Source organism: Hyaena hyaena, unplaced genomic scaffold, assembly GCF_003009895.1.
Source record: "Hyaena hyaena isolate Hyena2069 unplaced genomic scaffold, ASM300989v1 scaffold_263, whole genome shotgun sequence".
NCBI lineage: Eukaryota > Metazoa > Chordata > Mammalia > Carnivora > Hyaenidae > Hyaena > Hyaena hyaena.
Window position 1 is genome coordinate 1,186,933 of NW_024080897.1, and position 23,655 is coordinate 1,210,587.

At 47.6% G+C, this 23,655-nt stretch overlaps 1 protein-coding gene across 1 annotated transcript in view; it reads right to left on the minus strand.

Annotated features, from left to right (window-relative positions):
* Window positions 1–23,655, minus strand: part of ABCC4 (ATP binding cassette subfamily C member 4) — a 259,478-nt gene that overhangs the window by 199,010 nt on the left and 36,813 nt on the right. The window contains exons 2-4 of the mRNA XM_039245707.1: window positions 18,301–18,411; window positions 17,620–17,740; window positions 5,323–5,547 (exon numbers count right to left, since the gene is read on the minus strand). Coding sequence (XP_039101638.1) covers window positions 5,323–5,547; window positions 17,620–17,740; window positions 18,301–18,411 — 457 coding nt within the window. The remainder of the gene's footprint in view (window positions 1–5,322; window positions 5,548–17,619; window positions 17,741–18,300; window positions 18,412–23,655) is intronic.

The window sequence follows — 23,655 nt, forward strand, 5'->3', positions numbered from 1 at the left end:
GGGGGTGATGGGCATGGAGGAGGGTACTTGTGGGGATGAGCACAGGGTGTTATATGGAAACCAACTTGACAATAAACTATTAAAAAAAAAAAGGAGAAAAATCAATGATCAAGTGGGAACGTAAAATGATGCAGCTACCATGGAAAAGAGTAGGGCAGTTCCTCAGAAAGATTAAACACAAATTTACCACGTAGCCCAGCAATTCCATGTTTGGGAATGTACCCAAAAGAACTGCAAGTACAGACTCGAAGACGTATTTGTACACCCATGTTCACAGCGCATTATCACAATCACCAAGAGATGGAGACAAATCTCCCAAATGCCCACTGACGGATGAGTGGGGAAACAAAGAATGGTACGTCCATAAAACAGAATAGTATTCAGCCTTAAAAAGGAGTTAAACTCTGACAACATGGATAAACCTGAAGACATTACGCTATCTGACATAAGTCAGACACAGGATGACAAATACTACACGAAGCCACTTACAGGAGGTACCCAGAGCAAGGGAATTCAGAGACAGGAAGTAAAAAGGTGATGGCTGTGGGGGAGGGGGCTGGGGCATGCAGTGTTTAGTCTGTACAGAACTTCAGTCTAGGAAGATACGCTCTGGAGATAAACAGAAGGGCCACCTGCACAACAGCGTGAATGTACTTAATGTCACTGAACAGTATACTTAGAGAGTTAAAATGGAAAAAAAAAAAAAAGAGTTAAAATGGTAAATTTTATGTTATGCATATTTTGCCACAATCAATGCCTGTTCCGGAGATCGTACAACTCTTGATTTTGGGGTTGTGAGCTTGAGTCCCCGCTGGGTGTTGAAATTGCTTAAAAATAAAATCATAAAAAAAAATAATAACCCTCAATGCTCATAAAGAGTAATTTTACCAAAGCTGTGCAAAGGTAAACTAATGATAAGTCATTTTTATATATGATACATCCCTCAGCGCCATTCACTACGACAAACCGCAGCCATTCCTGGGATGACACCCAAGCCAGCGTTCTCCCAGGAGGTAGGGCCTGAGCATAAGGCACACATGTTCACAGAGGGCTTTCAGAGCTGTGCAAAGCCAGCTTCTGCCTTAAGGACTCAGCCCACCTGTGATGAAGAAGTATCCTATTTCTTCAACCAGCAGGATTTTAGACACAAGGCAGTGCAGGAGGAAATCGGTCTTTCCCACCCTTCTGGAATTTCAGGTCACGCCTATGGTTTAACCCTCTTTGCAAGGGGACAATCCTTTAAGGAAAATCAAGCCAGCAAACGAACACCTCTGCGAGATGTTTACATCCAAGTGAGCAAATGCACCAGATCAGATCGGATTTCCCAAAGGCAATCTTCCAAACATTAGTGGGAAGAGGAAGAAAAACAGGTGAACCACAACTAACCTGTGCAGCAAAGAACTTTGTCCGACTGAATCGTCACCTCAAACCTGACTTCCATGTTGAAGGTTTTCACAGTAGAGCCTAATGGAATTTCCTATTTATTTACGGGAGTGAAGCCTGACCTAGAAAAACAAAAGTCTAGCTAATCTACAGAGAGATCGGACTATTCTTCTCCTAAGTGGTAAACGGACTATAATGAAGTAGTGAGGAGGAGGAGGGCGGGGAGGAGGAGGAGGAGAAAGATCCCTTGACTAGAGCGTCTGAGCACTGCTACCATTTCCACATCACAGGAGAGGAACCGGACATTACGTGTCATAACACAGACAGTATGAATGAAGCCTCCGGGGTTCACACAATTCTAAGATTTATAAGACTCTGCTCAAAGTAAGATGTGGAGAAGACATCTTGCATTTTGCCAAGAAAAGTATTCATAAGAAACAGAAACTGTAGATAAGCAACTAGGTATAAAAGAAGCAATATTTTTTAAAAGTTTATTTATTTATTTTGAGAGACGGAGAGCGAGTGGGGGAGGGACAGAGGAAGAGGGACAGAGGGAATTCCAAGCAGGCTCCATGCTCAGCACAGAGCCCTGCATGGGGCTTAATCTCACAACCAAACGTGAGACCATGACCTGAGCAGAAATCAAGAGTCGGATGCTTCACTGGCTGCGCAACCCAGATGCCTCCAAGAAGCAATATTTTAAATTTAAGTTGTTTGGTTTAATCTCTCAATAAGGATTTAATAAAAATTGTATACATTGGAATGGGAAAAGATAGTTACAAATGACATATCAGATAAAGGGTTAATATCCAGAATCTATAAGGAACTCACCAAACTACACGCCCAAAAAACAAACAACCCAGTGAAGAAATGGGCAGAAGATATGAACAGATACTTGTCCAAAGAGGACATCCAGATGGCCAGCAGACACATGAAACGATGCTCAGCATCCCTACTCATCAGGGAAATACAAATCAAAACCACACTGAGATACCACCTCACGCCAGTCAGAGTGGCTAAAATGAGCAAATCAGAGGACTCTAGATGCTGGCGAGGATGTGGAGAAACGGGCACCCTCCTGCACTGTTGGTGGGAATGGAAACTTGTACAGCCCCTCTGGAAAACAGTGTGGAGGTTCCTCAGGAAACTAACAATAGAACTCCCCTAGGACCCAGCAATAGCACTGCTAGGAATTTACCCAAGGGATACAGAAATGCTGAGGCATAGGAGCACATGTACCCCAATGTTCATAGCAGCACTCTCCACAATAGCTAAAACATGGAAAGAGCCTAAGTGTCCATCAACAGATGAATGGATCAAGAAGATGTGGTTTATCTATACCATGGAATACTACATGGCAATGAGAAACAATGAAATCTGGCCATGTGTAGCAACATGGATGGACCTTGAGGGTGTTATGCTGAGCGAAATAAGTCAGGCAGAGAAGGACAAATATCATATGTTTGCACGTATAGGAGGATTAGGAGGAACTTGACGGAGGAACAAGGGGGAGAAGAAGGGCGGAAATGGTGGGGGAAAGGGAGAGAGGCAAACCATGAGAGACTCTTGAATGCTGACAAAAACTGAGGACTGATGGATGTGGGGGGGAGGAGGGATGGGCATGGAGGAGGACCCTTGTGGGGATGAGCACTGAGTGTTATGTGGAAACTAATTTGACAATAAACTATTTGTAAAAAAATAAAAATAAATTTAAAAAAAATTGTATACGTTGGAGGACCTGGCTGGCTCAGTGGGAAGAATATGAGATTCTTGATCCCAGGGTTCGAGTCCCATGTTGGGTGTAGAGATTACTAAAAAAATAATAATAAACTTTAAAAAAACAGTATATATTTAGGGCATACAATGTCATACTTTGATATTGATATACATTGGGAAAAGAGTACTATAGTCAAGCTAACCACCATATGCATCACTTCACAGTTATCCTGTGTGTGTGTGGCGGGAACCCTTAAGATCTACTATCTTAGCAAATCTCAAGTATGCAGTACAGTTAAAATGAGGTGTTTGTATTTTTATTTTTTATATTTATTTTTGAGAGAATGCAAGCGGGGGAGGGGCAGACAGAAGAGGTCAGAGGATCTGAAGTGGGCTCTGCGCGGACTGGCTGACAGCAGCAAGCCCGATGTGAGGCTCAAACTCACCAACCGCAAGATCATGGCCTGACCTCCGATCTGATGCTCCACAGACTGAGCCACCCAGGTGTCCCTGTGGTTTTGGTTTTAACGCAAACGGCCCAAGGCAAAGAGGTATCCTGGGGATCAAGTTTGTGCAAAGGCCTTGAGCTCTCTCTGGTCACTGGTACGTCTGTGGCAGCTCCCCTGATAAAACACCTGAAATCCTCGCTCCCCTCATCAGAGTTAAGATCAGCATAAACTGGGGCGCCTGGGTGGCTCAGTCAGTTGAGCGTCTGACGTCGGATCAGGTCATGATCTCACGGCTTGTGGGTTTGAGCCCCATGTCGGGCTCTGTGCTGACAGGTAGCTCAGTCTGGAGCCTGCTTCAGATTCTGTATGTCCCTCTCTCTCTGACTCTCCCCTGCTCATATTCTCTCATTCTCTCTCTCTCTCTCTCTCTCTCTCAGAAATAAATAAAACATTAAAAAAAAATAAAGATCAGCATAAACTATGAGAGAATTTCATGCCATTTTCTCAATACAAAAACAGTGAACACATCAAATCGGGTCTTGTCACTAAAACTGCTACCCTGCACACTAAAGGAGAAGAAAATACTGCAGAAAATAAGAACTTGAATTGAAAGCAACAGAGTAGACGCAACGGTAAGTTCTCTCCAAAATTACTAAAAACAATGTAAAATGTAAAACTTCATTCCAAACATCTAACAATTTTCTTGAGTACTTTTAAAAACCACCGCAACTAGGGAACACAGTGAATGTGCTTGGCACGGAGTCTATGTTTATGTTTTGCTTTAACACACTTAGCCTGAACATGATTAAATCGTTCATTTAAAAAATTACAATTATTCTCCTTCTCAAATAGAATCTTTTCTCTTAGCTTCAATTTTATAGCTCCAACTTCACAGAAGGTCCCTCGTAAAATACAGTTCTGATGTAAATAAAAGGCTTTTTTTATAGTTTATTTATTTTTGAGACACAGAGAGAGAGTGTGAGCAGGGGAGGTGGGGAGAGAGAGGGAGACACAGAATCCGAAGCAGGCTCCAGGCTCTGAGGTGTCGGCACAGAACCCGACACGGGGCTCAAACCCACGAACTGCCAGATCATGACCTGAGCCACAGTCAGATGCGTAACTGACTGAGCCACTCAGATGCCCCAATAAAAGTTTTAATGAACAGCATTTCCATACATACAACTAAGAGATTTAGGGCATGAAAACACTGGAAATTTTTCATGCCTAAATCAATTTGATATTTATTTTTGATACTTTTTAATGAGATTCTTTTTAATTAATTAAGATACTTTTTAATTAGACTTCATTACAAATAGAGCATTTTGCAACAGCCTGCGGCCAAATGTTATCAAAGGCAGTCCTAATCTGATCTCGATAGAAAAACTTTCATTATGTATCAGTGAAGTCCACTTAAAGACAAAAAATATATATATATTAGCTTGACAAATACCAAGCTTCTCTGGTAAGGTTTAAATGATTCTCTTTACAAAATTTTTAATTTACCAAGTTTCCCAAAATGTGGCTCCCCCACACACACACCCTGAGAGAAAGAGAGTGAGTGGCGGAGGCACAGAGGAAGAAGGAGAGAACCCTAAGCAGGCTCTGCAATGGAGCCTGACGTGAGGCTTGATCTCACAACCACAGTCCTGACCTGAAATCAAGAGTCAGGCGCTTGACCCTGAGGCGCCCAGGCATCCCCTCCCCCCCCACCCCCCCACCAAGATGCTTCTGATGCTCAGGGTGAGTACACACATTGATACCAAAGGACACTCACTTTCCGATAAATCATATGGCACATGGCAACTCTGAGCCTCATGCCGGCACACTGGACGTGGTAGAAGTATAGGTGATGCAGTATGGCCAGCACGAGCGTGCAGGCGGCCAGCACCGTGGCGTAGACGTAGGCTTCGTGCAGAGCCACCGCATCGGCAGGATCGTGGTTTTCAAAATAACTGATAATTTTCCCCAGAAATATGGGCTGGATTACTTTGGTGCTTTCCTAAATAAAAGGGAAGAAAAAAGCCTTAATGAGAAATACAGGTCATACCAGTTTTTCTTAACACGAGCTTTGCTTTTATTACTATCATGTTCAAAAAAATAACAAAGCATTTTCACAAAGTATTACATTCATCACTAATCTCCAAGAAAAACAACTATTTTCTTCTTTATGATGAGCAGGTAATAGTTTAAACCTAAGCCAAAATCCTAAGTGCAAAGGCAATGAAGCTTTAGCACGTAGTGCTTGGGGACACCGTGGATGCCCCATAAACATGACAACCAGCACTTGAGAATGCATTTGGCAAATGATCAAGTAAGTCTTGGCCTACAATGAAGAAGGAAAAAAGTGGCAAATAAATAAATAAAAGAGTAAGGATTTGCTTCCGTGAGGCTGCCCCAGCTCACAGGCTGCCTATTTATTTCATCTGCATCTCAAAGTCCCAGCCCAGAGCAAAGTCAAGAATGGCTCACTTACTGGAAGCCCACGTTTCCAACCAAACACTCTGAAGAGAGAACCCTCCGATCTTTCCCAACCCAAATTCCACGCATCGCTAGATGCAGCGAATGGGGTCCATTCTCCAACTTGTGATGGAAGAAGGAGAACGACCAGGGTGAGAGGCCCCCAGGCTCTCAGCAGGTGGGGTTGCTTTGCACATCTCTACCCCTAGAAGCACAGCCTCCTGGAGTTGCAAGTTGAACACAACACAAGCCAAACTAAGAATCATGTCACCATGGTTCTCTATCAGCCCTACATGGCAGGTGCTGGTTGTGACGAATTTTTACTATCATCTATTTTACTCCCCGAGGCAAAAAATTAAAACTCTACACCAATGAGGGAGGAAGCACAGGGCTTCCCTCCTGAGACTTCGGGAAAGCAATTCTTCGCCCTAAAACTAAAAGGTAAAGTAACAGTAAAAGTCGCCTCTCCCTGACAGATGGACACTCCACCCCACAACCTACTTCCACTTTGTTTTTAATGTTTATTTTATGTTTGAGAGAGAGAGTGGGGGAAGGGAAGAGAAGGAGGGAGACAGAGGATCCAAAGCAGGCTCTGTGTTGACAGCAGTGAGCCGAATGTGGGGCTCGAACTCACTAACGGTGAGATGATCACCTGACCTGAAGTCAGACGCTTAACTGACTGGGCCACCCAGATGTCCCACTTCCATTCTTATAAGGTACTTTCCTCTGGCATCAAAGCATATCAAACACTCAATGCAAATCCACATCACCCAGTAAACACACAGGCCCTCACCATCATTTCCTCTCATACCAAAAGCTTGGAAATCTTTCAAGTACTGGACTTTGAAACAAGCATTTCCCCTTGGGCAATCTCTCCTTATTCACTCAGACAAGGCAAATAACCAACAGGTTTTCTGTCTGTCCTGAGTGAGCAACCCATGGCGCAAAAGGGCAGTGGAACCCAACAAAAACAAAACTAAAATGCGTTTTCTTCCCAACCAATTAGTACCTTCAGGATATTGACAGAAAGATGTTCCCATCCATCACACGGCTGTGACATTAAACCCCAGCACTGCACACACATGCACACACATGTTCCCAGCGTTCGCCTTGCCTTTCGCGACAGCATGGCAGTTCCCTGCTACAATGAAACACTGTTTATTAAAGAAGACGATCAGATCTCAAGAACACAAAGGCTCACTGTTATGTTTCCAGCATGTCCAATCATTCATCCCAAGAAGCATTAAGAGTCTAAGAAAGCAACCCAAATACACTGGGCCATAGAACAGACCGTATAGGAGATTATGGAGATGAAAATCTGGAGGCTTACACAGGGGAAGCAAAATCTCCAGACGGTACCTTGGGCAGTCCCAGCCCCACGGGCAACATACACCCCAGAGCCAGCCACCAGAAGCCCAGGGGTAAACACCTGCCTTCCAAACGTTCCTAAAACTTGGGATCGTGTCTGGGAGTCAGTGCTGTCACTTCCTCAGCTCTCCATTTGAGTCAAACATGGGTGTGGATAAAGGAAAATATAATCAGAGTCACCCATCAGAAAGAAAACGGACAGATGCAACAAATCCAGTGAAAAGAGCATAAAAGCAGGTCACTACCCTCTAAGCATCTGGATTTTTCTGGCAGTACTTAATAATCCAGTCAACAAATAGGCTCACTACTGAGCAAGGCCAGCTTGTGGCCCATGCCTTCCCACACATCTGTCCTCTCTTGATCCCCACCCTCAAAAACTTAAGAAATAAAACTGGGAAAATATATATTATCAAACTTGAAACTAACCATATAAAAACTTTCCAGATAGCAGGAGCAAAGTCAAAAATTGCTTCAGCAAAGGCGCCTGGGTGGCTTAGTCAGTTAAGCGTCTGATTTCGGCTCAGGTCAGGATTTCATGGTTTGTGGGTTCAAGCTCCGCATCAGGTTCTGTGCTTAAGGCTCAGAGCCTGGAGCTTGCTTCGAAGTCTGTGTCATCCTCTCTCTGACCCTCCTCCACTCATGCTCTGTCTCTCTCTCTCTCAAAAATAAACATTAAAAAATTTAGTTTTAATTGCTTAAGCAAACACTCCCATCTTTGACAGTAATCCATGCTCAGCAAAGACTCTTCCTACAAACCAACTGAGAATAGTCTTTATCATTCCTTCATGAGAATTCTTCCTAATTGTGAAAACATAAGGGATTTTTACTTATTTATTATTTTGAGAAAGAACGAGTGTGAGTGGAGGAGGTACAGAAAGAGAGGGGGAAAGAGGATCCGAAGCAGGCTCTGTGTTGATGATAAGAACGAGCCTGATGTGGGGCTTGAATTCACAAACCGCGAGATCACGACCTGAGCCAAAGTCAGACGCTCAACCAACTAAGCCACCCAGGCATCCCCATAAAGGATTTTCAGAAGAGCCCAATACGATACCACAACACCCTAAAGTTCAAGGTTCTACCAGACTTTCAGAGTCTTTGAAGGTGTTTCTAAATGGAGTATTTGCCATTCAGCTCCCATAAAGCACCTGACATTTGAGCCCCACTTTTTGCTTCTTAGGATAACTTGTTACACAGCTAGATGCCAAAACTTCTCCAGTGGGCATTTCCTCCACCAGACTACCCCATGTGTTTGAAACATTTCTTGCCCAACTCCACCATCCCTGACCCATGAGAAAAAAGAAAACACAGAAAATAGAAATGAGCTCTCAAAGAAAAAATGCTTGAGTGAAACATAACAGCAAAAAACTGAGAGTGTTTATAATAGCACTTCCCAACTTCCCACTTGCCCTTATTAAAGAGCAACTCGCCAACCATTGGCCATAGTTTGCTTGGCCACTGCTTGGGAACAGATCTGCCATTCCCAAATAAGCCTATTTTTGCTGATAAAATAACTGGCAGTTTTATTTTTAAGGTTAACTGAAGAAAATCCCTGAATGAAGACAGGAGGAATGAGAATACCACCATTTGGCACCCTCTAGTAAATTACTGGGATCTGAGCTATGATCAGGAACAGCGCTCCTAACATCACCCACACAGTTATAAAGACAAGATGTGATGGACCTTATTAGCGACTCAGACCACCAGATCTATGAAGTAAATCTGCCAAGGAGAAAAAAGAAAGAAAAATGGGGTCAGATCAAGCTTCTAGATCTAACCACCAATTTCAGGGTCCAGAGGAACCTATTAAGTGTCACAGGAGGGCAAGTAATAGACCAAATCCAGACTGTGGGAAGTCTACGGTTTCAAGTATTCGACTTGAAAATAAAAAGAAAATTGTAATGAGAGGGGACAGAAAGGAACCCACACCACCTCTATCAACCAAATGCACCTGATCTGGATACCGATTCAAACTGCGAGAGAAAAAAAGACATAGCAATGTGAGCACTGGCTAGACAATGATGCTATCTAGTATTCGTGCTAATGTTTATACAGAATAATGACATTAGGTTATCTCAAGGAAAGAGTCGTAGCTTGAAAAGATACATACTAAAATCTTTATAGATGAAATGATATAGTACTTGGGAACTGCATGACAGGGAGTAGAGTTTCGATGAAAGACCGGTGATGAGTTGATAACCCACTGAAACTGGCTTAGGGTGACAAGCAGGCTTAATCTGCAGGGGAGGAAAAACCACGTTCCCTCCATCCTTCTGAGCTCCTGGCTGAGATCCTCTGTAACAGAAAAGAGAGTAACAGGAGAGAACAAACAGAAGCTTATTAACAGGTATACCTGCAGTATACACGGAAGCGCCCAAGAAAAACTGAGTAACTCTCGGACAGGCCAGAGCTGCCACCATGCAGGAGGGGCTGACAGGAAAAGCAAGCTAAACAAGAATAAGACAGGGTGTGCAGACTTAAGTCGTCTTAAAGACTTCTCCATTGAGGGGCAACTGGGTGGCTCAGTCTGTTGAGTGTCTGACTTCACCTCACATCATGATCTCACAGTTCACAGGTTCGAGCCCCCCATCAGGCTCTGCACTGGTGGCGTAAAGCCTGCTTGGGATTCTCTCTCTCCCTCTCTCTACCCCTTCCCTACTTGTGCTCACATTCTCTCTCTGAATGAATGAATGAATGAACGAACGAATGAATAAACGAACAAACTTAAAAAAAAATTTCTCCATTGATAAGATTGTCTTGTGATTCCGAGCCAGCCCTGTCTTCTGGTACAAAGCAGGAGACACCCTTACAAATGTAGATTTCCTTTATAAATGTAATTGTCTGTTACAGAAGGGTAACTTCTACTCTGTCTTCAGGGCTTCTCCTGGGTCTGATGCTTCTCAAGAGTATCTGTATGCCAAAGAGGCATATTCTGGGGTGGCACATTCTGCTACCCTTCAATTGTATTCTGTGTTTGCATTTTTGAAGTGTTCTTAAAGCTACAGGGAACAGAAAGTGTATGAAGCAGTTGACAGAGGAGCACAGAACTGTTGTCACGAAAAAAACAAAACAAAACACCACATACCTACCTACTCTTGGCTCTCTGACCCCTCGAGAGAGGCAGGAGAAGGCGCCAGGACAGAACGCAAAGAGCAACGGCTTGGCAATCAGAACGCTGCTTCAGAACCCAGGTCAGCCATTTGCACATCACATGACCTTAAGTCCATCCATGCCCTCTTGCACCTCTGTATCCCAATGCACAGAAATACGTGCCTTGTCTACTTCAGAGGAATCCAGGCACAAAGAGATGAGATACAACTACTCAAAGTGCCCTAATACCAGCATAAACATTAAGTATAAACTAAGATCACCTTTATTACAGAGGAGTCCTGGGAAGAGACCTATTCTATCCTTATTTTTTTTTTTTTTTTTTTGAAAGAGAGCATGCACTAGTGCGAGCATACACGCAAGCAGGAGAGGGGCAGAAAGAGAAAGGAGAATCCTAGGCAGGCTCCATGTTGTCAGCACAGAGCCTGATGCGGGGCTTGAAGGCTTGAAGGCTTGAACTGACAAACTGAGATCAAGACCTGAGCCAAAGTCAGACACTCCAGTGACTGAGCCACCCAGGTGCCCTGAGACCTATGCTGTTCTTAGTGGCAGAGGCTAGCCTCACACCAGCTTGGAAAATCCACTGCTGCTTACAGGCAACAACACAGAATAAAAAGTCTTGAGAAAAGTTGCTCATAAAAGCCAACTTTTCCAGGGAGTTGCTAGAAGTTTCACTTCTTTATTTTTTCATTTTTTTAACATTTATTCATTTTTGAGAGACAGAGCATGAGTGGGGGAGGGGCAGAGAGCGAGGAGACGGAGATACAGAATCCAAAGCAGGCTCCAGGCTCTGAGCTGTCAGCACAGAGCCAGACATGGGGCTGAACTCATGAACTGCGAGATCATGATCTGAGCTGACGTCAGATGTTTAACCGACTGAGCCACCCGGGCGCCCCTAGAAGCTTCCCTTCTAAGTTGATTTTAAGTTTAACCATTATGAATGCAATCTTTTTAAAACAGTCACCTAGGGGTGACTTGCAGTTTGTGAGTTCGAGCCCGACATTGGTCTCTGTGCTGACAGCTCAGAGCCTGGAGCCTGCTTTAGATTCTGTGGCTCCCTTTGTCTCTGCCTTTCCCCTATGTGTGCATGCTCTCTCTCTGTCTCTCTCTCTCTCTCTCTCAGGCATCACCTTTGTTTGTAACTGGGGTCATCACTGTGGATACGACTAACACTACACACCCACGACCCGGCGGCGTGTACAGAGCGGGTGTGCCTGGCAGGTCTCCTGTCCACTTCCTCACCTTGTCATCGCCATGCAGTCCTTAGTGGTTATTCATGACCCACCGAGTCAGCTACCAGCAGCCACTCCTCAGCCCCATGGGTTGAGCAGAGGTGAAGGGCACTTGGAAGAAAGAGGACATAAATGCAAAGGCCCTGTGGCGCCTGGGTGGCTCAGCTGGGCAAACCTCTGACTCTCCATTTCGGCTCAGGTCATGATCTCAGGGTTTGTGAGTTCGAGCCCTGAGTCGGGCTCCAAGCTGACGGTGACAGAGCTTCTCTTCCTCTCTCTCTCTGTTCTTCCGCTGCCCGTGCTCTCACGCTCACGTTCTCTCTCTCAAAATAAACAAACTTAAAAAAAATGTTTAGGGGCACCTGGGTGGCTCAGGTCATGATCTCGCATTAGTGAGTTCGAGCCCCACGTCAGGCTCTGTGCTGACAGCTCTGTGCTGACAGCTCAGAGCCTGGGGCCTGCTTCAGATTCTAGTCTCCTTCTCTCCCTGCCCTTCCCCTGCTCACGCTGTCTCTGTCTCTCAAAAATAAAAATAAACATTTAAAAAAACATGTTTAAAAAAGTCCATGCAAAGCCCCGGGAGCAGCTCTCCTGGAATCAGCCCTAAACTGCGGTACAAACCACCCTGGGGAATTCAAAGGATTCTATTTACTTATTTACTTCTTGCCCATCAGCTGAGTGCTGGCCTAAAGAGTCAGGCAACCATGCGACTCCCTACAGCCTCACCCGGACGAGATACAATCAGCAAGTGGCCTTGGTCACCGGCCAACGCCGGCAGCTGCCTGGAGCGACTTCCAAGGGTCCCAGGTAGCAGACCTAAGCCCGGCCACCCTTCCTTTGTCAGGGCAAGGGCACTGGGAGGAGCTCACCGGTGACACGAGGCCACCTCACTCACACAGCACAGGCTGTGGACGGCACTGGGAGTGGGGGGGGGGGGGCCTACAGTGTGTCCCGTGGAGAGGCTCCAGGCTCCTCCTCTCTGCCCTCGGGACTCTGGGCAGGAGGAGACTTGCTCTGTCCCCACCACGTCCCCATGGAGATGCACACAGGGGCCAGGTGAACAGGGAACTCGCAGGCAGTTCCGTTCAAGTTAGCGGTGGCCTGCAAGGACGCTGCACTCAACAGCTCAGGGCTGGTGTCCAAGCCTTGACAGAGGTTCTCAAGCCTTTGAAATCCAACTCTAAAACCTCGCCCTGGCCTGCAGCGAACGCCCTGCCTGGCCCCGCTGGTGCTGCCTAGCGCCGGGGGAAGGCCCTGCCTACGCTCCAGCTGGTAACACGGCTGCTTGGAGACCGTGGGTAATCAGCAAGCCTCAAGCTTTCCGGAAGATCCTCAGGCTAAGCTCAGATCCTCCACTACCTACAACACAAAGTCCAGCAAGCAGCACAGAACTGCACAAAATAAGCTGCTTCACAGAGGGGCGCCTGGGTGGCTCAGATGGTTAAGTGTCCAACTTCTGCTCAAGTCATGATCTCATGGTTTGTGGGTTCAAGCCCTGCATTGGGCTCTGCGCTGACAGCCAGCTCAGAGCCTGAAGCCTCCCGCAGATTTTGTGTCTCCCCCTCTCTCTGACCCCCCCACCCCCCGATCACACTGTCTCTCTCTGTCTCTCAAAAATGAGTATGTTAAAAACAAATTTAAGAAGCTGCTTCACAGAATTTATTATTAAACTAATATTCTGGGGCGCCTGAGTGGCTCAGTGGATGAAGCGTCGGACTTCGGCTCAGGTCATGATCTCACAACGGTTTATGGGTTCAGGGTGCTCTGTGCTGACAGCTCAGAGCCTGGAGCCTGCTTTGGATACTGTGTCCCTCTCTCTCTGCCCCTCCCTTGCTTTTGCTTTGTCTCCGTCTATCTTTCAAAAATAAAAATAACAAAATAAACTAACATTCATCACATCAAACTCAGTAACTACCTTTAATCACTGAGAACCCAAAATAGCACCTGAAAGTGACTTTGAAAGAGAACAGAACCTTACTTAGTTCCACCATTAAACACCATTTCTAACTTCTCCAGAACAGCCCCCTGTCAGCAGGCAAGTCAGGAAAACAAGGATTTGTTTTCCAGTGTGCGCAGGGTTTCAGGCTCCTTGTGCTGCCGGAGAAGAACTCAAGGTTCACTTCCGGTTGAGCTCTAACACCGTGAGCGGCAGCAGCTTCCTGCCCCCCAGAGTAAGGGCTCTGGCACGTGTTCTCTTAATGACACGCGGCGAGAAGCATCACCACGAGCTAGTCACCATGCTCAGCGACCACGGTCTCCTGTGATACTGGGCACCACCAAGACACAGGCCTCGCCGCGGCATGATGAGCGGGCGCGCTCCAGGCGGCAGCCCAGGTCCACCCTGCGCCTGATGTGTGGGCTGCCCGAGTGCACCCCAGGCCGTCACCGCGCTGCCTCGCCGGCTGCACGCCCTGCCGCAGGGACGCCCCGCATGCCGGGCCTGACCTGGGGTTCGCACCCGTGTAGGTGCACGGCGACTTGGAGGCTCGCGGGGACACCATCGCTCAGCAGGGAGCCAGGCACACCTGCTGGTAACCATGGAGAGATCTCGGCCGCTGTCCAGATCATCCAAGTGCCCTCTGCGACTCCAGGGTTCCCGCCGGTCGGTCCCCGGGGGCTCAGCCAGATGGTGTCTTAAGAATGTGGATGGATGCGGGCAGCCTGGGCGGCTCAGTCCGTTAAGCGTCTGACTCTCCATTTTGGCTCAGGTCCTGATCTCACTGTTCTGCGCCATGCCTCAGGCTCTGAGCTGACAGTGTGCAGCCTACTTTAGACTTTCTCTCTCTCTGACCCTCCCCTGCTCTCATACTCTCTCTCTCTCAAAATAAGTAAACTTTAAAAAAAAAAAAAGAAAGAAAAAGAAAAAAGAAAAAAAACAAGAGTGTGGATGGATAATAAGAACTCAGGCACAGGCAGCCACACCCCCATCCGCTTGGGGACAGTGAAGAGCAGAGGGGGCTCTCTAAGCGCTCCTGGCTGACCTGAAGACGCCATGCTGCTGCTGCCAGCGTCAGCACCCTAGCCACTTCCAGCACCCAGCGGACACTGTCACCTGAGCTCTAAACTGGCAACCCCCAATCTCACTTCCTATCCAGGGAGTTCTTAGCGTCTTACTTTTATGCCTAAGCCAAGTTCAAGATGCATGCATCTGAGACCCTCAAGTCAAAGTTCTCAGATCAAGCCTTCCCAACACTGGATGAGCTGTCAAGTCATCGAGACAGTCAGGCTCGTAAGTTAGAGCACCCACGACACTGAATCCGGCTCCGTCCTTTAAGCTCTGGTGACACCGGGCACACCTTGGAACTACTTGGCACTGTGCATCCTCCTCCCTAAAATGGGGGAAATGCTAACACCACCTTGTGTGAGCTGGCTGCAAGAATAAAGTGTTCCATGTAAAGTGCCTGTCGCAGTTTCTGACAGTCGCAAGTGCCTGTCATTCCTATCGTACCGCCAGTACCGCTGTCACCACAACCACCACCACCGCGCGCGAGCCCCTGCGGAAACTGCTACTAGCGGTACCGTTGCCGCTGACTGCACTACTACTGCTGCTGCTGCTGCTATGAAGTACGAGCCTCTGCGGCGGCTAGTAATACTACTGCTGAGCAGGGGTCGCTACACTCCGCCGCCAGCAGTAACAGCAGTGCTACTAGTAATACTACTGCTGCTGCTGTCGCTACTGAGGGTGTGCCCTATTGTCACTGCTGCTGCAATGCCGCCACTGAGGCTAAGCGGCCACTACCACGGCCGCAACGACTACCGGCTATGAGCCCCTCCCACCACGGCCATTACGAACACTAATGCTACTGAGCATAAACCCCACATCTGCCAAACTCTACTACCTGATACCCAAAGTGCTAAAAGAGCCTGGCACTCTTACCAGCTGCACCGTCATCTAGCCCCCTCCCCCATCCCGGGACCCCCAGCTCCCCCAGGAGTAGGTATTCCCAGGCTGGACGACTCAGTAATCAGTGCTCCCTGCACCACAGTGGGGCCAATCCTCTCAGGGAGAAGCCCAGCCTCTGCACCTCATACGTCTTCCCCCCAAAACCAGCGAAAACCTGCAGCTCAGGCTGAGACGGGTTCCAGTCACCAGGTGGGGCGCAGAGACCCCAGCCCAGAAGGCGGCAGTACACGACGGAGAGGAAAGCCAGAAGTCCAAACCCAGCCACGAGGGCCACCCCTCTGGTGCCTCGTCTTCAGGACTCGTAGCAAAGGGAAAGCAGAGAACCGGGGGCAGCAGAGGAAGGCTGTACCAGGACACCAGCCAGCACTGAGGTCGCACGTGCCTGCCGCCCCCACCCGGACACTGGGCCCACGCCTAGTCTCCAGGGATCCCTGCCAAGCAGAACCCACGACCGCTCCGGTCTGAAAGGTCGGCACCCACGTCTGATCAGGAAATCCTGCACACACAACGGCCACGGCAACACCAACTTGTCACCCAGTGTATTTCAAACTGAGACTTGCTGTGACCACGTAGAAACACCATCACTGGGACACCTGTCCACGGGTCAATGACAAGCTGGGGTGGTCGTGAGGCTCCTGTACCCTCTTCCCCAACCCCGGCCCCCCTGACTTCCACTGCTCTGCATCCCCACCCTGCCCTCGACAAGCCATGGCATTTACCTAGGTGGTGGTGGGCACCCCCCATACTTGTCGCCACCCTCTGGCCAACCCACCTGTCATCAGTCTCCCCGGACCATCCAGTCCCCTGTTGGCTGACAGACCCTCTGGTTTCCTCCAGTTATACAGGACAGAGGTCACCTACCTACACCCACTGCCGTTCAGTACAACAGAGCCTGGTACACCGGAGCTGCCCCTCCCCCATACAGATCGACCCGCCCACCCATCTCACGCCCAGCACTTAGGACGAGTCGGCACCCTTCTCCACCTAAAATAACCTTTTCCCAGCCACCACAACTTCCACCCCTATGACCCACATTCATTCACAGGGCCACCAACGTCCCTAAGGCAGTACCGAGGGACCACAGAGCGCACGAGCCACCCAGATGGAATGGCAGCATCCTTCCCACAGGCTGCAGCCCAGGACACAGGCTCACGGGCACCGTGCCAGGAAAACGTCATCTTCCTGGAGGAGCTGGACGGAGGCCCTTCAGGGTGACGGAGGTCAAGGACGTGATGCCATTCTGCCTTTGGTTTCCCGCTGCACATCATCCCCACGCTACCAAAACTCCTCCTTCCAACCAGCGGTCCATCCCCATAACCAGGGACAGGAAGCCGAAACGGCCGCGTATGAATCCTCCAGAATTCATGAAGCCAGAGCCCCTCCACGGACAGATCTCTGGCTTGTAGTACATGTCCTTCTGGAAAGAGAGCGACCTAGAGAAACCTGTGTTCTTGGGAGCTGGCAGGCTCCACCCTCCACACAGTGCCCTGGGGCTCTGCTCCCCAGGAAGGGGGAGGGAGTAATACCTTCTCGGGAAAATGGTTATCAGATCTGGCCAGGTCGTTTTAGCTGCTATTTGCCGAGCACCTCTAACATGTTTTGTGTTATTCTGGGCTCTTTCCAAACAGAATTCCTCCAAACCAGAGCACACGTATTCCTTGAGGATGGAGCCTTCTTTGGGTCAAGGATCACTCTTAGCATTTATAACACTTGCCGAGCACCGACAATATCCCAACGTGTCATAAGGCTTTACAGACCCATCGTTGGCAACTGCATTTTAATTGATTAGAAGATAAACAGTAAGCCCGTCTCCCCCCACCGCCCAAGGTCCAGTCAAGTATCTACCCGCTCAGAAGATGAACAGCACCACTGAGCTCCATCACGTTTCCTAGACATGTTTTATCCCCAGACCTTAATCCATCTGCCCCTGACGCTGGTAGTGCGGCCACCTCAGTACCCATCCCCGCATGCTGACAAACAATGCACTGCGTATAAAAGCTTTTACCTCAATTAGTGTAAAAATTCCCAAAACCAAGTAGGATTTCCAATAACACTTTATGATCGCTTTCGTTAAGGAAGGCTTCCGTGCGTCTTTCTCGGATCTCAAAACCTCTTTATCCCAGTACCTGCAAGAGAAGCAAAGCACGGTGAGAACCCGAATACCCAGCTATGGGGCTAAACGGGCGAGCTGGGTCAAAGCCAAAGCTAAGTGTTGATTACAGGACATTCTGTTTATCACAGCGCCCTCTGTGGCTGCTTCACTGGCGCTGCCAACAGTGTGCGGGGCTCCTGAAAGATGTGTAGTGCAGAATCTGAAGCATCAGAAAGACATGCCTCGAGGGAGAAAGTTCCGGTCTTGGGAAAACAAGTCACGGCCAAGCACTGCTGGACTTAGAGCACCATGAGCAATCCAGTAAGGCAGACGTGAGTCCAGACAGCTTCCTACAGTGACAGCATCTCTGGGGACAGATCCTGACATCCAGGGCCTTTGCACTGGCGACCTCCACCCCACAAAGCCACAGGAAACACACCCTTTCCCCCAGCCTCCAACATAGACAGCCTGAGGGGAGGGGAGTGTACGTTTCCTGAAGGGCCTAAAGGCAGGCGAGACCCATCCCAAACCATGAGACACACGCTGGGAAATTCTCACTCCTCCTGACCCGGCTCCTTCCTGCACGTTGCTTACCCTTGCAACTCCTCTCCAAGATGCTTTGAGCGATCTTCTGGAAGCACTGAATACATATCATCTTCCTCTAATCTCCGTTTGTGACCGATTTTAAACAAGGGGTTCAGCCACCTGTTAAAAATTAAGGGAAAAGGAGGGTGAACACATCCAAAGTACACATCTGTCTCATTAAAACTTACATTTGTGGGGTTTGTTAAAAAAAAAAAAGGGGGTCTAAAAGACAAATACCGTATGACCTCACTTATACATGGAATCTAAAAACATAACGAACGAAAAGCGGAAACAGACCCATAAATACAGAGAACAAACAGATGTTGCCAGAAGGGAGGGGGAGGGGAGGTGCAAAGGTGAGACTGGAGGTTCAGGCTTCTAGTCATGCAATGAGGAAGTCACAGGGATGAAAGGTGCAGCATCGGGAAGAGAGTTAATGATGTTGCTGGGGTGTTTTTAGGACTTTATTTTTAAGTAATCTTGACACCCATCATGGGGCCTAAACACACAACCCAGAGGTTAAGAACTGCATGCTCTACCCACTCAGCCAGCGCCCCCAGTCAGTGGTGTCGTCATAGTGATGCGTGGTGACAGACGGTGGCCACGTGTGTGCCGAGCACAGCATCCATCACCTGTGCACCTGAAGCTACAGTAAAATCCTGCGACAACTATGCTTCAATTTTTTGACAGTGTGCATTTTATTAAACATTTTTTTAAACGTCTATTTAATTTTGAGAGAGACAGAGAGAGCATAAACAGGAGTAGGGGAGGAGTGGGCGGGGCAGGGAGAGAGGCGGGCAGAGACGGAGGATCCGAAGCAGGCTCTGAGCTGAGAGCAGACAGCCCAGTGTGGGGCTCAAACTCACCCACTGTGAGATCATGACCTGAGCTGAAATTAAGAGTCGGACTCTTAATTGACTGAGCCACCCAGGCACCCCTGAAAGTGCACATTTTAAATATAGAGATATGGAGGGGAAAATAAATATGTGCGCATGCTCTCTCGCTCTCTCTCTCACACACACACACACACACACACACACACACACACACTCACACTCACACACAGCTCTATCCACTGAGAAGTCCTGGGAGCAGTGATACACTAGCAGCAAAAAGCATTCCAGCGCCCAGATTTTGGGTTTTTTGGGTTTTTTTTTACCATACAGTTACAAAAAATAGTTTTTCTTATGATGAAAACTTTTCAGATCTACTCTCTTAGCAACTTTCAAGTATGCAATACAGAATTATTAACTATAGTCATATATCATACATTACATCCCCAGGACTTCCTTTATAACTAGACTGACTGAGACTTTATAACTTTTCTTGCCCTGCACCCAGGTCTTGGTTTTTCACGATCTCTCGTCCCTGGAGGAACCAGGTCTCCTTGAAGAAAGGTCTCATTTCCAGGCTGGGGCAGTATGTCAAGCCTGATGATTAGCTTTTCTAATTGTCATGTAAGTGCATGACATCAAGCTTTTCATTGCTGAGGCATTCACTTCCTGTCGTCCACCTCAAATAAAGACAGTGAAGCCACACTGGATCAAGAGCCACATCACATCACCCAAAAAGTTTCTTCTTTTAAGAAAATTCAGGATTAGGGGCGCCTGGGTGGCTCCGTTGGTTAAGAGTCCAACTTTGGCTCAGGTCATGATCTCACCGTTCATGAGTTCGAGCCCTGCATGAGGCTCTCTGCTGACAGCTCAGAGCCTGGAGCCTGCTTCAGATGTGTCTCCCTCTCTCTGCCCCTCCCCTGCTCACTCTCTCTCAATCTCTCTCTCTCTGCCCCCCCTAAGATAAATATTAAAAAAAAATTTTTTTTAAAGAAAGCTCAGGATGACCGAGATAACTGACCATGTCTGACCACTGGCTTTTCCCATGCCTTCATTCTGGCTTATGTTTTCAGTTCACCAATAAAGAGTGAACTCGTGAAACCCAGGCGCCCCACCCGACCTCTATAAAGGCAGAACCCCAGACCAGGCGTGTGCATGCCACGTGCCCTGGGCCCCACTTCTCCCAGCTTCGACAGGGCTGTGTGGCCCCAGGCCTGCCGGGCACCCTGCCCTCTAGAACCTGTGGGTAACAAACCTTGTCTAGTCCAATGTTCCCTGATGGCTGTTGCTGAGACGCGTCTTGCAACCATAAGAATCACACCGGCTGGTTCAACCACAGCACTGGCCGCAAAAGGGACAACGCCCATGGTGCTGCCGCAAGTAGCAGAGCCCAGGCAAGTGGGGTCCCAGACGTTCCTGGCAAGGGCACCCCGTCCACAGCCTGACACCAGCACAGAACAGGAGAGAAAGCAGGAGATAAGCCCGCAACACCTTACCCTCAAGGAATCACGAACATGTGCCCAAAAGACAGAGGAGACTGCGCGAAGGGCTCTCCCAGACCCAACCTGGGATGCTACCGGCATCACATGGATAAATGGTGATGAGTCAAACCATTAAGTAACAGAAGAATCCATGAATCCTTACTTTTACAGAAATGGGAGAGAAGAGGGGGCGCCTGGGTGGCTCAGTTGGTTAAGTGTCCAACTTCCAGCTTAGGTCATGACCTCATGGTTCATGGGTTCTAGCCACACGTAGGGCTCTGTGCTCAGAGCCCAGAGCCTGGTTCAGATTCTGTGTCTCCTCTCTCTCTCTCTGCCCCTCCCCCGCTCATGCTCTGTCTCTGTCTCAAAAATAAATTTGAAAAATTAAAAAAAAAAAAAAAGAAACAGGAGAGAAGAGAAAGCTCTTGTATTCTAGAATGCAAATATAGAAGGAACCATGGAGTTAGGAAATTACCAATGAAGCTAAGACTCATGGGTGAAGTTTGATGTGCAACATGGTACTTGTATAATTTCAAATGATCTCTACGAATTACTAATTATGAAACAAACAAAAAACAATAACTGTGTAGAGGATCAAAAACACCTATACGGGGACGCCTAGGTGGCTCACTCAGTTAAGCGTCCAACTTCAACTCAGGTCACGATCTCATGGTTCGTAAGTTCGAGCCCAGAGTTGGGCTGTGTGCAGATAGCGAGGAGCTTGCTTGCAACCTCCTTCAACTTCTCTCCACCCCTCCCTTGCTCACTCTCTCTGTTTCTCCCAAAGTAAATAAACTTAAAAAAGATTTTTTAAAGATTAAAAAAAACCCTCTACAAATCCAGTATGCATTATTTAAATGACAATAATTAATATGCAGAGACGGCCTAACGATGAACACCATTTCATTGATTTGCCAGGGTAAGGAAGTTTCTGAGGCCAGACAATGGTCCATGAAAGTAGAGATCCTATTTCTCTTATTCACTGCTTTATCCCTAGCACAATACTGGGTACAGAAGAGGTGCTCCAGAATTTTCTGTTGAATAAATGAATCATGAGTCATAAAGGAAGCAGAAAGAGAAACTGAGCTTCAGATTTTGCTAACCCTGGTAGCCTGGTACTTCCAAGAAGCCCAGCTCAGAAGCTGGAAGGCTGGATTCTAGTCCCAGCAATGGTACTGGGGACTCCAGGATCCCAGACCGCCCCCCATTCTACTTCTACAAACTCAGCACCTCCATGACCCTTTGCCAGTCACCCAATATCTCTGTGTCTCAATTTCCTTCCAGGAGAAAAGTACAGATCTGTGAGCTTTACCACTGGGCCACTGATTCCAGCTTTTCCCCTGTAGAAGGTACTCAGGCAATTAGCAGCGGAATGACCCAGATGCGGACACCCTGCCCTGAAAGGCCCTCTTTAAAAATCTGTTTTTGAAAAGGAAAAGATGCTTCTCATTAGGAAACTGGACATCAAAACCATAATGAGACATCACCTCACACATATTAGCAGGGCTACTATATCAGAAAAAAACAAGTTGGGCAAGAACGTGGAGAAATTGGAACTCTGGCGCACAGCAGGTAGGAATGTAAAATGTGGGGCCACAAAAGACAAACATTATGATTCCGCTTACAGGAGGTACTTAGAGTCGTCAAATACGAAGAGACAGAAGCATGGTTGTGGAGGGGGAGGAAGGGGAAGTTCATGCTTGACAAAACACTAATGCAAGATGAAAAGTGTGGCATAACATTGTGAATGCATTTAACACGACTGAACTGTACACTTAAAATGGTTAATGGTGGGGGAGGGACACCTGGGTGGCTCAGTCAGTTAAGCATCCAACTTCAGCTTAGCTCAAGATCTCACACTTCATGGTTCGAGCCCCACCTTGGGTTCTATGCTGATAATGCAGAGCCTACTTGGGCTTCTCTCTCTCCCTCTCTCCCACTCATGCGCTCTCTCTCTCTCTCTCTCTCTCTCTCTCTCTCTCTCTAATAAATAAATAAACATTAAAAAAAAGATGGCAAACTTTATGTTTTTTACCACAATTTTTTTTAATTTAATGAGAAAAAGTTCTGCTGGGTATGACGAAGGAGGAACTCCAGACTTCGCTAACTTTCTGGCCATATGACCATGGATCAGCCACACAATCTCTCAGTACTGGCCTCTGGCAAATGGGAAGAACACCCCACCAAGGCTGCTGAGGGGGTCAGTTGGGGTTCCTTTTAACACTACATACACCCACTCAACATGCAGCCACTGTGGAAAACAGTAGGGAGGCTCCCCAAAAACTTAAACATAGAACTCCCCCATGACTCGGCAACTGCACTACTAGGTATTTATCCAAAGGATACAAAAATACTGATTTGAAGGGGCACATGCACTCTGATGTTTACAGCAGCACTATCAACAATAGCCAAACTATGGAGAGAGCCCAAATGTCCATCAACGGCTGAATGGATAAAGAAGATGTGGTGTACACATACATAGGAATACTACTCTGCCATCAAAAAGAATGAAATCTTGCCATTTGCAATGACACGGATGGAACTAGAATATTATGCTAAGTGAACTAAGTCTGCCAGAGAAAGGCAAATACCACATGATTTCACTCCTATGTGGAATTCAAGAAACAAAACAGATGAACATAGGGGGAAGAAAGGAAAAATAAGATAAAAACAGAGAAGGAGGGGCGCCTGCATGGCTCAGTCGGTTAAGCGTCACACTTTGGCTCATATCCTGGTATCACATTGGCAGGTTGGAGCTCTGTGTCAGGCTCTGTGCTGACAGCTCAGAGCCTAGAGCCTGGAGCCTGCTTTGGGTTCTGTGCCTCCCTCTCTCTCTGCCCCTCCCCCGCTCATGCTCTCTGTCTTTGTCTCAAAAATATACATTTAAAAAAAAAATTTTTTTTAAAAAGCCCCACCACGGGGTGCCTGGGTGGCTTAGTCGGTTAAGCGTCCGACTTTCGCTTAGGTCATGATCTCGCGGTTCGTGGGTTCGAGCCCCGTGTCGGGCTCTGTGCTGACTGCCAGCTCAGAGCCTGGAGCCTGTTTCAGAG